The 17,700-nt window shown below is 43.4% G+C and overlaps 1 protein-coding gene across 9 annotated transcripts in view; it reads left to right on the forward strand.

The window, feature by feature from the left end:
* Positions 1-17,700, forward strand: part of MYO16 (myosin XVI) — a 539,824-nt gene that overhangs the window by 361,036 nt on the left and 161,088 nt on the right. For all 9 annotated transcript variants that reach the window (XR_014819944.1, XR_014819945.1, XM_084982290.1 and 6 more), the window contains one exon: positions 14,484-14,636. Coding sequence is in view for 7 of the 9 variants with exons in the window: in XM_084982290.1 (XP_084838416.1) it covers positions 14,484-14,636 (153 nt within the window). In the remaining 2 variants the exon portion in view is untranslated. The remainder of the gene's footprint in view (positions 1-14,483; positions 14,637-17,700) is intronic.

Here is a 17,700-nt window from a genome sequence, read left to right on the forward strand (position 1 = left end):
TCAGTGGGATTGGTGGTGTCTCTGCAGCACCAGGACGCAGGTTTGATTCCCAGCCTGGAATGGTGGGTTAAAGTATCTGGTATTGTCGCACCTGCTTTTTGGTTCTGATCCCTGGCCTGGGAACGCCATGTGCCTTGGGGCAGCAGAGAAAGGAGGAAAAAAAAAGGAAGAAAGATAATAACCAAGACAAAAATGCCCTTGAACAGTTCAGTGCCTGTGATGTTAGAAAAGCAAAAGCAATTCCAGGCACAGTGAGGAAGGGACAGGCAAAAATTTTTAGTTCCAGAGATGATTAAAGTTTAGAAACCTGAAAAGAATAAATGAAAACATTACCACAAACAATAAGAGAATTTGACACAAGTAGCAAGTGGTAAATCAACATACAAAGCAAAAGACCTTGATATATTCTTAAAATAATTTATCAGAAGGCATAGGGGAGGAGTTCCCACTATGGCAAAGTGGGTTAAGGCTTCAACTGTAGCAGCTTGTGTTGCTGCAGAGGTGCAGGTTTGATCCCCAGCCTGGTGCAGTGGGTTAAAGGATCTGGTGGTGTTGCAGCTGCAATGTAGGTCATAGCTGTGGCTTAGATTCAATCCCTGGCCCAAGAACTTCCATATGCTGCAGGTGTGGCCATTAAAAAAATTTGTAAGTAGCCCAAGTGAAGGAATCTATAATATACTCCTGAAAGTTGCACAATCGCACTTAAAAAATGGAAAGGCATACTGCAGTCTTAGAAAGGCTTGATATTGTAAAGATCCAGATCCTAAGTTAATTTATAAATATAATTTGATGCAGTCCCACGACAAATAAATAATGAGTGACAGATGTAGAGCAAGTAAATTGTCCAGCTCCTAGCAAGTAATGAATCTGTGCAGTGAGTATCGATCCCTGCTAACTTTACAAGAGGGGCGAACACATGCACCGGATGCACAGCAAGTGTTGTTGCCAAGAAAGAAACAAAGGAAGGAAAGATGGGGGAGGTGGGAAGGAGAAGGAAGAAAAGTAGAAAACCGGAATATAATGACATTTCTTCATGTAACAACTAGTTAACCGAAACCAAGAACAGAGGAACCTGATAAACTAAACTATGGGGCTGCGTTCCGCAAACAGAGCTGATGACCTGAGACTCTGAGAAACAGGACAAACGATTTCTTCAGCGTATAAAATGCAAGGATAACAATGTAAAGGAACGAGATGACTTGGAGATTGAAATAGATCTAACACTCACACACACATATATATACCAGTTAAATATATGGACAGTATGTGGATCCTGATTTGCATATAGTGTGAAAAAGTATGAGTTAATTAGTGTAATATGGACTCTAGATGTTCAACAAAATTTAAGAATTACCCCTGCTAGAAATTATGTGTGATAAAGGTACTGCGTTGTGGTTTGTTTGGTTTTTTTTTTTCCTTTTTTTTTTTTTTTTAGAGCTGCACCCTCAGCATATGGAGGTTCCCAGGCTAGGGGTCTAATCAGAGCTACAGCTGCCGGCCTACACCACAGCCACAGCAGATCCGAGCCAAGTCTTCGACGTACACCACAGCTCATGGCAGTGCCGGATCCTTAACCCGCTGAGTGAGGCCAGGGATTGAACCCTCAACCTCATGGTTCCTAGTCGGATTTGTTTCCACTGCGCCACAGCGGGAACTCCCCTTGTGCGTTTTTTTTTTTTTTTTTTTTTTTAATTCCTTATAGCTTAGAGAATTACCCTAAAATATTCGCCTGTTAAGTGATACAATGTCTGAGAATGGCTTCAAATGAATCTAATTTGAGGGTGATGTGGAAGTGGACAAAGCAGGATGGGCCATGAGGTGGCAATTGTTGATAGTTGTTGAAGCTGGTTGATGGGGTTTATATTATCCTCTTCACTGTCGAATATGTTTAAAATTTTCATAACATACAGGTACACCTCGGAGATACCGCAGGTTCAGCTTCAGACCGCAGCAATAAAGGGAATATGCCAATAAAGCTAGTCACATGCATTTTTTGGTTTCCTAGTGCATATAAAAGTTATATTTATACTATCCTGTAGCCTGCTAAGTGTGCAATTGCATTATGTCTAAGAAAACAATATACACCCCTTAATTATAAGTACTTTCTTGCTAAAAATGCTCATCATCAGCTGAGTCTCTAGCAAGTCTCAGTAGTCACACAGAAGACCACAAGTCACCCTCACCAACGTAGTAAGTGTAAGAAAGTGAGAAATACTGCAGGAATTATCCCAGTGTGACACAGAGACAAACTTGTGGGGTGGACAAATGCTGCTGTAACCATGGTGTTGAGACATTTGCTTGACAAGGGTGCCTCCGAAACTTTGATTTGTAAAAAGCACGATAAGCCAAAGCCCAATCCAGTGAGATATGCCTGTGCTAGTTAAATAAGCAGGAAATCTTTGCACCTATATAAATATTATTTTAATAAATGCTAGACTGTGTCATCTCCCAACGATTGTGTTGTCAGGATCTGCAGGCTACAGCTCTTCATGAAAGGCATAAAGAACATAGGAGTGGGAACTAATGATTTAACCTTCAGTAAATTCCCTGCTTTCCCGCTAGACACATAACACGCAGCTACATATGATGAAAGCCTTGAAGCTATAGAGTCTGGTAAAATTGCATATCAGCACTTTGCTCTAAGAATACAGAGGATTTGGGAGGAGAACACATTTGCTCAAAGTAAAAGCTTTTGTTGCAGAAAGTAAAATTATAATATGTGACCTATCTTCAAGGGAGACTTCACCTAAGCTGATTTTAGAAGAGTTTTCAAGGATATGAAACATTTCCCGGCTTACAGATTCTCTTCTAAAGAGTGAGATTTAGGAATTCCCATTGTGGCGCAGTCGTTAATGAATCTGACTAGGAACCGTGAGCTTACAGGTTCGATCCCCGGCCTTGCTCAGTGGGTTAAGGATCCAGTGTTGCCGTGGGCTGTGGTGTAGGTCACAGACAAGGCTTGGATCCTGTGTTGCTGCGGCTCTGGTGTAGGCCGGTGGCTACAGCTCCAATTAGACTCCTAGCCTGGGAACCTCCATATGCCACAGGAGCGGCCCTAGGAAAAGGCAAAAAGACAAAGAATAAAATAAAAAAATAAAATAAAATAAAGAGTGAGATTTACTGGAAAGTCCGGAGGAACAATAACTCAGTCAGGCTTGGGCTAAGTGTGCAGAGTCTAGAAGAAGTCAGATGCCTTGACTTCTAAAGTTTTAGGAAATGAGATTCTATAGTTTGTCAACCTCAACCTCAAAAAATACCATAAAACCCTTAGTTGTGCAATCACTATCCTAGATATGATACAAAGATGAATCAGGTTAGATATTAATGACCATCCTTTGAACCCACACCAGGTGCTCTGCATGCACATGTTTCCATTTTACAGATGGGAAAAACGGAGAGTGTTATGCGCGCTCTCTCTCTCTCTCTCTTTTAAAGGATCGCACCAGCGGCACATAGAAGTTCCCAGGCGAGGGGTGGAATCAGAGCTACAGCTGCCGGCCTTCGACACGGCCACTGCAACTTGGGATTGGAGCCACGTCTGCGACCTACACCAGAGCTCACAGCAACGCCGGATCGGGTCCCCGACCCACCGAGCGAGGCCAGGGATCGAGCCCGTGTCCTTATGGTTGCTGGTCAGATTCACTTCCACTGAGCCACAAAGGGAACTGCCTTGTCTCTGCTCTTTACAAAAGTGTGTTTTATTGGTACCCAGAAGGATCTATTTTTTCTGGCTCATTTGCATCAGGGTACCCTGTGGTTCATTCATTCCACAGTTTTTGTCTGCGTACCAAGTTCCAGACCCTGTATCAGATCTTATGCTGTGGCAGGTAGGGTGCAGACGCGTTGCAGAAGGACCAGTTCTGAAGGGCATATGTCATGGCAGAAGGACTGCGAAAACCTTGAGGAAAAGGCTGCTATTTTCATCCCAAGTATGGCAGGTCCCATGAAATTTTAATCATAATGCATATTCTGATAACTATTAGGTATCAATGCGATCTGTTTACCGCTCAATGAATTGATCTACGCATATAAGAAATGTTTTATTGTTTCACATTTAGCTTCCCAATACATTAAATATGTAACTCCATCTTAAAACATTTTCTGCTCTACAATATTGAGTTTTCTAAGTTCTTTTCAGAAATTCACCCAGCTAATGATAACACAGTTTAAGAAAATTGTGAATTAGGAAAAACATTTTTACATGGTCGAGCCCTAGTATAGTGCTCCTCAGGTTTCTATATAAAATAAATAGTAATCAAGTAATGAGACACCATTTAATGTATTTCGTATAATAGTGTCAGATTCTGTTTTAAAAACAGTGTGGTTAGAGGTCTCCAGGTCAACAATTTTGAAAACATTTTTTTGAGAAAATTTAAAAAATGGAGCAGAAGCAATTTTGAGCATGTAAACTGTGCGTTTGATGACATTTTTCCTCAAAAACTTTAAAGGTATGACCATTTTTGAGCTAAGGAAACGGAGGCTCAGATAATTTAAGTAACTCAGGGAAGATGACACAGAACCATGGTCTGATTCTAGAACAGACGACCTGCTTATTTCCAGTTTCAGAGTTTCTTTGAGAATTAGACTGAAAGATTTATTATTAGTGTACATTTTCTAAACCTTAATTGCTGCCCTTCATGAATATATTTCTGTATTTTTCTTAGGACACAATATTACTTATTCTATTAAACAAAAAACCATAGGCTTTTAATACCTTTTATGTGCCATGGTTTTTTTCCATGGTGGAGTTTTTCACCATATCTGTGAATAAATAAGTTAGAGGAGTAGCTGCGTCTTCTTCCTTGCAAAATGAAGGCAGACCTCATTTTATTGTTTTGCTTTATTGCGCTGCAGAGACATTGCATTTTTTGCAAATTAAAGGTTTCATTGAGGAAGTCTGGTGGCGCCTTTTTTCTAAAGGGCATTTGCCCACTTCATGTCTTTTGGTCATGTTTTAGTAATTCTCACAATAGTTCAAACATTTTCATTATTACTGCATTTTTATGCTGATGCATTGTCAGCTATCTTTGATGTTACTTCTGTCACTTGCTGAAGGTTCAGATAATGGTTAGCATTGTTTAGCAATGTTTTTAAATGAAGGTATTTACAGTTTTTAGACATAATGCTATTGTACACTTAATAGGAGGGTTGTAAACAGAACTTTTATATGCACTGGGAAACTAAAAAAATGCATGTGACTAGCTGTTTTTTTATTTTTTTAAATAGCCACGTTTGTAGCATATGGAAGTTCCTGGGCCAGGGACTGAATCCAAGCTGCAGCTGCAACCTTCGCCGTAGTTGTGGCAATGCCAGATCCTTTAACCCGCTGCACCAGCCCGGGGATCAAAGCCAAGCTTCTACAGTCACCTGAGCCGTAGTCAGGTCCTTAACCCATCGTACCCTAGTGGGAACTCCATGCATGTGACTGGCTTTATTGCCCATATTGTCTTTATTGCTGTCTCTGGAACCAAACCTGCGAAATCGCTGAGGGGTGTTTAAAAGGAAGTGTTACAGACTGTGATAGGGAGAATTAACGGATTTAAAAACATATATCAGGTCCCTTTAGAGATGAGTGAATGGAATTCTTTTAATGACACCCAACCAGGAAGATGCTCAGCTCAGTGGAGGCTGTGCAGAGGCAAAGCCCCCAATGTGCTGACCAGGAATGTGGTTCCATTTCGTTTCCTGCTAATAATCAATTACAGTGCAGTTTCTGGAGCCTCTGCTGGAAATCAGATGCTTGTCTTATAGGATCGCTAGCTTCCACAGCAACCTTCTTGGAATGCTAAGGGGCATCCCAGAAGCCTGTCCCGGTCCACGTGGAATCCGGATGCGTGTCTACCTGGTCCCCAAATAGCTATGCTCTTTGTGCTGTTCGCTTTCTTTCTTTGACGCTTTAGAACCACTGCTCTGACATCTGTTATTTTTTCGGGATCTCCAAGCTTTGCATGTAATCCTGGGTAATGACAACTATTTGAAAAAGACAGTTATTTCAGTGGAATTTGTATTTTCCAATCTGATGTTGGCAGATTGTTATACAGACTAGGGCAAGGAAATCAGTCCATAGGTTTATTGTTGGCTGACCCCTTCAGCCAGTCTCTCAAATCCCCAAATAGTGGTTATTTATGTTAAAGGATATCATAGGTGTGAAATAAACTCATTAAAATACTGGATTTATTTTGCAAATCTATGTTGCACTGAGCGACAGAATCCCTAAAGCTTGTGCCATAGGAATTCCCGTCTGGCTCAGTGGTTAACAAGCCCAGCTCGTATCCATGAGGATGCTGGTTCGATCCCTGGCCTTGCTTAGTGGGTTAAGGACCAACGTTGCCGTGAGCTGGTGTAGGTCCCAGACACAGCTTGGATCCTGCTTTGCTGTGGCTGTGGTGTAGGCTGGCGGCTACAGCTCCAATTCGACCCCTAACCTGGGAACCTCCATATGCCGCGGGTGCGGCTCTAAAAGACAAAAAAAAAAAAGAAAAAAAAGTGCTGTGTAGAGAGAAGGTGTGAACTTGATTATCTTGGAGTTCCTGCCGTGGTGCAGGGGGTTAAGAATCCAACTGCAACAGAGGTTCAGTTTCGATCCCTGGCCCCGCCCAGGAAGTTAAGGATCTGTCATTGCCCCAGCTGCAGGATAGGTTGCAGCTGTGGCTCGAATTTGATCCTTGGTCTGGGCACTTCCATATGCCATAAAAATTAAAAAAAATAAAAATATCATTATGCTCGTGCAGTGACTGCCAGCTCTCTTTGCTTAAAACCTATTGCACGGAGTTTGATTTAAACATCTGAAAGAGAAAGCAGAGGAGACCAGGGTGTTTGGCCCCTTTAAGAAACAGCCATCTACCAAAAAGGGGCAGCAAGTGGAAAGGAGGCGAACAAAGAGAGATGCAGGTCCCTGCAGCGCCTGGCCTGGAATTCGGGCTCAGGCTCCTGGCAAGGACCCCAGCAGCGAGGCAGCCCAGCCCCTTGCTCTCACTGAGCATCGGGCTCCTCTGTTTATTGAGTAACGTCAGCCTGTTGGCAGAGGTGGCCAAGTGGAGACCCTTCCCCAAACAGGGCCAGAGAGAAGAAAGGCTTTACCGTGACAGAATCTCAAAGAAGGCAAAATGAACCACAGAATTTTAAGCTAAAGCAGGTCAGAGAGATAATATTCTCTCATCACCTCCCCGGCACCTGCTGTTTTCTAGAGAGGCTGCTGAAATCAGGAATGATTGCTTGACCGGGGAAAGTGCGCGCCGCGGTCATTCTTGGAAAAAGTGAGTGGGAGCCTCCCAGCGCCCCTGGCACAGCAAAGGCCCTGAGGAGTCCTGCAGAGAAGGCTTAGCTTAGATCAATACCTCCCCGAAAGGCGGCTGTTTCCTTGCGCTTTACACAACAGTGATGGACATCTCAGACAATTCCCGTTCTCCAAGCGTATTTGAGAAATGCTGAGTACCTGACATCACTCCTGGCTTCTCTGCACCTTTCATGGCATCATTCTCTGCTATAAAAATGGGTGAGCAGCCATTTGGTCCTGCCCCAAACCTCCACAGGATGTTCAGTCCACACCGAAAGGTCCTTGCAATTTGGTCCTATTCAGAGCATATTTGGTCTGTGCCAAACGGACCTTTTTGGACAGGACCGAGCATCAAGGACTTTTTGGCATGGACTGAAGTGTAGCGGATATTTTGGACAGGAACACATGTCTCCTTAAGGCAGAACTGCGTGGTGTGTACGTCGTCATTAATATATCTATTCACACACACACGTGTATATATATGTGTGTGTGTGTGTGTATAATTTGTTGGGGAAATCAGTTAATGGAATGTGTGTGCCACCATCTCTCTCATGTGCTCCATCAGGTCTGCATGTTAGAATCACCTGGAAGGCTTTTAAAATACATCAGTGCCTGGACTGCACTCTCATTTAATTGGTTTGGGGTCAGGGCCCAGACAGCAGCCTTTTGAAAAAGCTCCTGGCTCTTTCCAGCGATCAGCAGCATTTTGAATCCTTGTCTAACGCCCGGGGCTCTGCCTTCCATTGGCGTCAGCTTTAATTAATCGCTCCCTTAATTCTGTGATGCATATTTGTCATGCTTTATTATTTTTTTTTTTGCTTCAGATAAATTTCACTGAGTAATAAAAATCAAGGGAGAACAGTTGGTGAGAATTTACTCAAGAAATTAAGTTTGTCATTAATACAAATGATAGGCCATCTGGATAAGCAATGATGTTCTGTTACTAAAGAGGTTTTTTTTCCAAGGGTGCGTGATTTTTATCAAACTGCACAGCGATGGCACTTCATGTACAAAGCCTGTATTTTCATCAGAGAAGGGTGTGTGCTGATTGAACTACCCTTAGTGATTGTTCATCATCATTTATGGATACTTACCTCGTACCCACATCCACATCCACACGGAGGAAGGTCTGGGGTTTAATAAAACTCAAGCACAATTCTTTTTATTTTTATTTTTTGGTCTTTTTCTTGCTATTTCTTGGGCCGCTCCCGCGGCGTATGGAGGTTCCCAGGCTAGGGGTTGAATCGGAGCTGTAGCTGCCGGCCTACACCACAGCCACAGCAACGCGGGATCCGAGCCGCATCTGCAACCTACACCACAGCTCACGGCAACGCCGGATCGTTAACCCACTGAGCAAGGGCAGGGACCGAACCCGCAACCTCATGGTTCCTAGTCAGATTCGTTAACCACTGCGCCACGAAGGGAACTCCACACAGTTCTTTTTTTAAATTATTTTAACTTAAACTGAAGTTGATTTACAATGTCGTGCCAATACCTGCCGTTCAGCAAAGTGACCCAGTCATGCAAATACATCCGTTGTACACATGTGCACGCGTTTCGGTTCCTTGTCTTCTGTTCTCTTCCATCCTGGTCTCTCCGAAGAGACTGGCAAGAGTTCCCTGTGCTGCACGGTAGGACCTCGTTGCTTATCCATTCTAAAAGTAGTATAATTTGTATCAACTAATCCCAAACTCACCGTCCGTCCCCCTCCCCCCCAAGCAATGTTGATGGATGGAGTTAGAAAGTAAAAGTGAGGATTGTTTTGCACTGAAGTCAGAGACATCCTTAGTCATTGATGCAGATTTGTGCTTCTGGATACGTAAACTCACCTAGCTGTGCAAATGCTTCCTTCTGTCTTTCCTCTAAGTGTGTTAAACACACAGCCGCATCTGCACACACAGCAGAGACAGCTCAGTGAAAGTAAATCAAGAGGATGCCGGTTCTTGTGATAATTTCGGTCACCGTCTGGTGGCTGGGGTAAGCTTTGCTCCTCGCCAGCGAGGTCTCATCCCCTGGGCTGCCTTTCCTGGCAGTTCTGAAGTTCATGATCTCACACTGCTCTTCTCTCTTGAGTTCAAAGGGTGAGTGCTCTGAACAGTTGAGAATAGGAAAAAGAAACGTGTTTTGGCAAAAAAGTTCGGTGTCTGCATTACTTCAAAACGAGGTTGAAAAACATTCTGCTTCAAATTCCACGTGCTCCTTGTGACTTCTCTTAATGCCCACGCAGCATCGCTCACCTCTGTTAGAAAGACAGGTACAGATTCAGTTTCAGGAGGCACCACTGTAATAAAAGCTACAAATCAAAAATCACTTGGCAGGCCTCTCAGTTTTACACATCCATCTGGAGGGTTTGGGGTTTTATTTTGTCTCTCTAGGGCCGCACCCGTGGCATGTGGAGGGTCCCAGACGAGGGGTCCAATCAAAGCTGCAGCTGCCGGCCTCCACCACAGCCACAGCAACACCAAATCCGAGCTGCATCTACAGCCTACACCATAGCTCAGAGCAACACCGGATCCTTAACCCACTGAGCGAGGCCAGGGATCGAACCTGTTTCCTCATGGATGCTAGTCAGATTCGTTTCCACTGAGCCACGACAGGAATCCCTGGAGTTTTCCTGGAGATTTTAACAAATCACCTTATTCCCTGCAGAATGCACAGAACACAATGCACAAGGAAAGGCTCAGACATGCTGTAAAGATCACCCGCCTTACTGAGTGTCACTCAGAAATGGTAAAGCTGGAGTTCCTGCTGTGCTGTAACAGGATCTGCAGTCTCTGCAGCACCAGGATACAAGTTCGATTCCTGACCCAGCACAGTGGGTTAAAAGATGTGGCTTTGCAGCATGTTCGCAACTGCAGCTCGGATCTGATCCCTGGCCCAGGAACGCTATATGCCACGGGGTGGCCAAAAAAGAAAAGAAGAAGCTGTGTGTTTTAAATAATTGTGTGACTCATTTTGACCCGCAGAGCAATCAGCTGAGCTGCTCTATTCAGAAGCACAAGCCAGGGAATTCCTGCTGTGGCTCAGCAGTTAACAAACCCATCTAGCATCCATGAGGACACAAGGATCCCTGGCCTCGCTCAGTGGGTTAAGGATCCGGCGTTGCCATGAGCTGTGTGTAGGTTGCAGACGCAGCAGCTTGGGTCCCAAGTTGCTGTGGCCGTGGTGCAGGCCGGCAGCTGCAGCTCTGATTCGACCCCTAGCCTAGGAACCTCCATATGCCAGGGGTGCGGCCCTTAAGAAAAAAAAGAAGAAGAAGCACAAGAAAAATCTTTTTTTGTTGTTATTATGCAAATTTTGAGAGACCACCTTAAGAATTTCCTCTCTGGGGGGGAAAAAAGTTAAAAAAAAAAAAAAAAAAAGGCCTGGAAACCCTTTCCCAGTGCTGCTGACACACTTGGTATAGCATTCTTACAAACACAGTGGATCAAATGAGAGAGGCCACCATTCAGGTCAATAAAATATTCGGAAATAAAACCAATTTAAATATCTATTTTTATTACAAAAATTAGATATTTTTTTAAATATCTATTTTTATTACAAAAATTAGATATTTTATTAAATATCTATTTTTATTACAAAAGTGCTGACGCACTTGGTATAGCATTCTTACAAACACAGTGGATCAAATGAGAGAGGCCACCATTCAGGTCAATAAAATATTCAGAAATAAAACCAATTTAAATATCTATTTTTATTACAAAAAATTAAATATCTATTTTTATTACAAAAATATCTATTTTTATTGCAACATTACAGCATGGTGTACATACAGAGATGGTCAGCTACAAACAGCCAGGATGTCATCAGATTGTCATCAAAAGTCATTTTAGGAACACAGTGCTGCAGTCCTTTCAGACTCTGCAGAATGATCAGAGGATTAAATGAAATATGGATGAGACACATCCACATCTAAGTATTTTCAATCAGGGAATTGCAAAATGTGGGGAAAAGAAGTGTCATGGAAAGTGGGTATTTCTCCTCCCGTGGAGAACCCGCCTTGGATGGTTTTATTTCAGAATCCTTTATCACACCTCTTTTTATTTTTCACATGGTAACAGACATCACGTTATTTTTCATGGCTTCTGCATTTATTTTTTGAATCATTTATTTCCCAAAGTGTATCACATTTATCTGCACCTTTCATAACTACTTTTAAATCAATCTGCTGCCATAGAGGATCTATTCGTGCTTTGTCAATGACTCAGTGCATATTTTAGTATCAAAAGTTTGAAAAATTACAATTGTGTATATCATCTAATCAAAGGGAATCTTTCCCACTGGTTTAATTCCATAATGGAGTCCTTTAATTTCTGTACATTTACTGGAAATATTTCTCTCCAAATTTAAGAAATCTTTTTAGAGCATTTATTAATCTTTGGTAAAGAAATCATCCCAGTATGATTGATCAGGTTGGTGAATCACATTATTAGTTTGGGGTCACACCTCATATTCCTATTTTTTCAGGGCTGCATCTGTGGTATATGGAAGTTCGCAGGCTAGGGGTCGAATTGGAGCCACAGCTACCCGCCTACACCACAGCCACTGCAACTGGGGATCTGAGCCGAGTCTGCGACCTACACCACACACAGGTCATGGCAATGTCAGATCCTTAACCCACTGAGCAAGGCCAGGGATCAAACCCGCATCCTCATGGATACTATGTTGGTTACTGCTGAGCCACAAAAGGAACTCCTCAAATTACTCTTTTTTTAAGCCGAGTGAAATGTTTAACTTTTTCATTTTTAACTCCAACCACCATTTTCAGAAATTTCTGTTTTTCACTTATGTTTAAAATGATAGCGACAAGATAATGTATTCTTTTCACAGTAGGGTTACGACTGCGGGCAGATGCGACACAGTTTTATAGGAACAACCTTCCCAGAATCATCCTAGAGATTTATACACCCTAGATAAGATAAACATAGATCTCCGGCTACTGATGTCACGTAGCCTTGATGGGACAATTCAGGGGATGAATTGCCAGGTTGTTTTAGGACCAAGGAAGGAATGATTTCTCAGATGCTATTTGGATACCGAATTCCATCCCTTCCTTTGCCAGCTATGATGTGCAGAATATATGGGTCTGTGTCCACATTCAAACTGCTTTTGCCTTAACCACCAAGTGCATAACATTAAATGCTCTATATGGTGTGTTCTCAAATGAAGTGGCTATTTTTTTAGTGTTTTTGTATTCAGAGAATAGATCAGCAAAAGCGTGAGTGTATTTAAGAAACATTTTGGGAGTTCCCTTCGTGGGTCAGCAGTTAACAAACCCGACTAGGACCCATGAGGATGAGGGTTTGATCCCTGGCCTCGCTCAGTGGGTTAAAGATCCGGTGTTGCCGTGCACCGTGGTGCAGGTTGCAGACACGGCTCGGATCTCAAGTTTCTGTGGCTGTGGTGTAGGATGACAGCTATAGTTCCCATTCCATCCCTAGCCCGGGAACTTCCATATGCTGCAGGTGCAGCCCTAAAAAGACCAAAAAAAAAAAACAAAAAAAAAAACAAAAAAAAAAACAATTCTCTTTAAACTTAAAGACCTTCCAACTTTGCATAAATCTCATGAAATCTGGTTGTCAAAGGGGCAGAGAGGAAAAGTTGGGGTTTACTCCTGGCCAAATCCGAGAGAAGGAAGAAAGTTCCAGAGACCCTGGGTGGCGTGGTAGGAGAAAGAGGTGATGCAATGAGGGTATATTCCAAATTTGAACAAATTCTCTCCAGATCTTTAGGTTTGAAAATGACTTCCAAGATAACAGAAATGTGACTTAGTTCTTATTTTATTTTTAACTTTATTGGGGGAGAGGGTTAAAAAGTCTTGTTTAATTAAATATGAGGATAAAGGCAGGCAGAGAGGAGACGGGGCCACCTGAAAGCACAACCCCCCTCCCACATCCTCCAAGAGGCTGTAGCTAAGTAGCTGGAACCGGGTCCCAATGACCCCCGGTCCCTCCAGGCCCCTGGACATTAGAGACGGGCCAAGGATGAGTTAGTTCTTAGCTCAGCTGATACAGCCACTATGGGAAACAGTATGGAGGTGTCTCAAAAAACTAAAGCTAGAGCTACCGTATGACTCAGCAGTCTCACTCCTGGACATGTATCTACAAAGTCAAATAACACTGATTTAGAAAGATACCTGTACCCCATTGGTCGCATTAGTTCATAGTTGCATTATTGACAGTTGCCAAGATGTGGAAGCAACCTAAGTGTCCATCGACAGATGAATAGGTAAAGGAGAAGTGGCATATATATATATATATATATATATATATATATATATATATATATGCAGTGGAATATTACTGAGCCATAAAAAAGAATGAAAATGGGCCATTTGCAACGACATGGATGGACTTGGAGGGCATTATACTAAGTGAAATAAGGCAGACAAAGACAAATGCTGTATAGTATCACTTTTATGTGGAATCTAAAAAAATACAGTAAACTAGTGAATTAAACAAAACAGAAGCAGATACAGATATGGAGAACAAGTTAGTGGTTCTCAGTGGGGAGAGGGAAGGCAGCATAGGGCTAGGGGAAAGAAAGGGTTATGATGGGATTACACGAAATCATGTGTGAAGCTTTTGAAAATTGTAAGCCACTACAGATTTTAAAGACTCTAACGTTCAATAAAAAATAAACATAAGAATGAGAAATCACACATTTTCTTCTTGATGGGAAGGTCTGGTGCCAAGAGATCAATTCCTATTGGAGGAAGGGGAAAAATTCCTGATAAAGAAACTAGTTTCTGCAACAAAATGCTTAGATGGGTATTCTTTCTAGAAGGAACCCCATGTTCTTTTTGCAGCAGAAACGAGGAGGCAAGAAACACTCCTCCTTTCTCTGGTTTCTCATTAAAATGTAGCTTTTATCCTCCCTTGTGGAGGAGAACCCAAATGTAATTTCCTCTCGGAAGTAGTTTTTACACGTGCGAAGGTATTTTAGACCCCTGCTTTGTGAGGTAATGTAATGCTACTCCCTGTTGATTTTAACATGCTCACGTTCAAGTGCATGGTCAGACGGTACAGCCTCAGCAGCACCAGGGGAAGCTCTTGGCTTCTCAGAGCCGACTGGCGCACAGTCTCTGGATCCACGAACTGGTCTTGGATGCTCTTGGGACCATGTTCCACCCGTCTGAAATGTGCCAAGGAACGATGGACCTGCAAGCCAGATCACCTCTGAATTGTTTTTCTTTTCCCCACAATAGCTCTGTGTCAACATGACCAATGAGAAGCTGCACCACTATATCCACGAAGTGCTGTTCCTGCAGGAGCAAACAGACTGTGTTCAAGAGGGCGTTCCCATGGAAACAGCTTATTCTCTTGGTAACCAGACTGGAGTTTTGGATTTTTTTTTCCAGGTATCCATACAATATAATTAGATACTTTACAGGGTACATGCTTTTAGATATACCGGAGACAAAGCATTTTCATTCCAGGGGCCTTATTGTGGGGATATTTGAAACTTGGGAGTTTATAATTTACCACCTTTCAGTATTGATGGAGAAGCACATAATCTTTTTCCGAAAGGGCATTTGAGGGATTACCAATTGATTGAAGGGACGAGAAATATCAGATCGTTTTGTTACAAAAAGTACTCAGTGGTTACAAAAAATATCCCATGGTTATGTCGCCAAAACTCTCCTTTTGGCATAGTTGACAAATACCATTGTGCAAATATATTTTATCAAATCATACTTAGACTGGCAAGATCATAAATTCGACACCATCTTACCTCCAAATTTCTAAGTTTAAATATGGAAAAAAACTGGCAGAAAAAAAATGCGTATGTATGTACATAGAACCGCAGCACGTCTGCAGCTGTGTGTACTTATTTTTATTGTTTCTACCTTACAAGGCAATATCCTTCGCCTCACTATCGCCATCGTAAAAACAAAAATCAATCCTACAAATAGCCGCCTCTCCCGACTCTAAGACGCGCTATAGACTTCCCAGTGATGTTTCTAAAATACTTGGACATTGTGTAGAAATGAAGCCATCTAGCTCTCCTCTCCAGGATGGTATATACCTGTCAACCCTTTATTTGCATACATGCACACCTGTAAATTATTGCTTTCATTCTCTTGAGGTGTAAAGTGTTCTTTTCTTCTGCCACCAACTTGTCCACAGGCCTTGTTTGAATCACAGAAGTTCTCTCTGCCTCCAGAAAGGCCCTTGCTCATCATGACACACACACTATGTAATTCATCTATGTTTAGGGTTGGAGACTGTGTTGACAGCCGTATATACAAAGCCGTGGGCCCCCCACCCCCTGCCTCGATCCGGCCGGTCGCCTCCTCCTTGACTGCTCAGCAGGGGCTGGAAGAATGGAGGTCCTTCGCCTCTTTGGTTGTCAGCTCGGGGCCCATTCTGGGTGTGAAGATTTCAATCGCGAGGCCCTCGTTTGCATGAATTGGACATGGAGGTGGTTGTTCTGCTGCTACTCCTCTTTGATACCCCAAATGCAGTGAAAGGACGTACCCTGTGTAGGAAGCGGGCCTTTTCACCTGGGATCACGTGGGTCCTCACACCAGGCAGAAAGCACATGGCCTGCAACACAGACCCAGCTCCCTGTTTCCTCTCTAACAGGTGGAACCTCCGCGGCTCACGAGCCTCCAGAATTTTTGCAGAACATGGGCTGTCTTTATAGTCCAGTGATCATGCGTTTGTCTTAGGTCCCCGAGGCCAGGGGTCGATGCACATTCTGAGTGAGTCCCCCACGTGAGCAGTGCCTTTTGCTGCTCTCTGTCCTTGATGCACCTGCTGTCGGGGTGAGACGCCCCGTGATAACCTTTCACACACAGCAGGGCAATTCGGTCTCTCCCAAGCCTCCCGTTCGGAAAGAACGGAAGGCCTTTTCTCATTTTTTAGAACTCATTTCCCATTTTCTTCTTCTTCAGACCCTTGAGCGAGTTCTCCACGTCTGTACGTCTGATTCCCCCCTTTTCTTTCATGACTTTACACTGAATAGCAAGAAAACATCACACACGCAAATTTTAAATTTTTGAGAAGATACAAATGATGTCTAAAAAAGATGGATGCAAATGATATGTAATAAAGATGCAAATTACATCTGCATCTATGTATCTTGCTAGTAACCGACACCCCCTCCTTGGAAAGCACCCTCTTGCCTTGGAGGGGAGAGGCTCAGCTCTTTTCCAGTTGGTCCCACTCCTTACGCTCACTGAGGCCTTGGCTTTGAGTCACTCAAACACCCATTAAAGCAAAACCTCTCACCTCCCAAGAAAAGGTTTGTCACCGCTCTTGAAATGTGGACACACTTGCGACAGCTGTAAATAGCCCATTTACCCTTCTGCTGTGTGTGGCTGGATGTGCGAGTGGGGCAGTGGGCAGGGGAGGCCGTGACACCAAACTCAAGTGACAGGTGAAGGGCATGACATCCACACTCTCCTCACTCGGCGGCAAATAGGTTGCTACGTGCAAAATAAAGACTTTCTGATCTTTAACACATCGCAGGCAAGACCAGTCCTCAGCACACGTCCCACCTTGACTGTTACCTTTTAGGGCCTCTGCCCATCCAGTTTGCACACCTATATTTTATTTTATTATTTTATTTTATGTTTTTTAATCTCTGGGCTCTTCGTGGAGTCCTTGGCTACTCTGCACATCTTTTGGTGTACGCACAGTGGACTTTCTTCTCCAAATTTCCTTATCAAAAATAGTTTTGCACGGGAGGCCAGAGTCTCTCCAGGTATTACCCATCCAGGTAACTTGCTGAGGGAGGTGGACGTGCTTTTTGCAGGCATTCCCAGTTGCTTCCTAGCGCTAGTTTCTACCTCAGGCATTGGTTCTTGCTTTCCCTTCCAGGGAACCTATCCAGCTCCTCCTTCTGGCACTACTTTCATAGATGCCAAATATCTCCAAAGGCTGCCCTCCGGTGCCCCACCCCTCCTACCCAGCCCTGGGACACAGGTCCTTTTCCACCGCTGGCAGTTTCAACCGTTATTCCCTGTGGGCAGCATCAGAATGATCTCAGCCTTTGCAGCCCTCAGACATCTGCATACAGTTTGAACGCTCTCTGCTATGAGCAGGAGACCCCCGAGGGCTTAAAACAACTGGAATATTTCAGACACACAAGCAGTGATCCTCTATCGGTCACATAAATGACATCGGAAAGGCCTGTGGTGGAGAGTTGGGTGGCCTCAGGTCGAATACAAACTGACATCATTCTAGGAGGCAAGACTGAGCTCCTCCACTTTCTGAGAATTTTTTTTTCTGGTGTTCACACTCCCAAAAGCCCACTGAGTCCATGTGAAGAATCCGGGTTTGTGGCAGAATAATGTAAATAAATAATATACATGTACTGCGTTTTCAAAGGTGGAGTTGACGTGCCCACAGGATCTTTCCTAGGGACCCAGGAGAGACGAGACAGACAGGGCAGCCCTGAGCAAGCAGTCTCCCGGC

This window comes from Sus scrofa, chromosome 11 (assembly GCF_054392235.1).
Source record: "Sus scrofa isolate SSC_HxYL_T2T_F1_AM1 chromosome 11, Sscrofa_HxYL_maternal_Yorkshire_Landrace_v2.0, whole genome shotgun sequence".
Taxonomy (NCBI): domain Eukaryota; kingdom Metazoa; phylum Chordata; class Mammalia; order Artiodactyla; family Suidae; genus Sus; species Sus scrofa.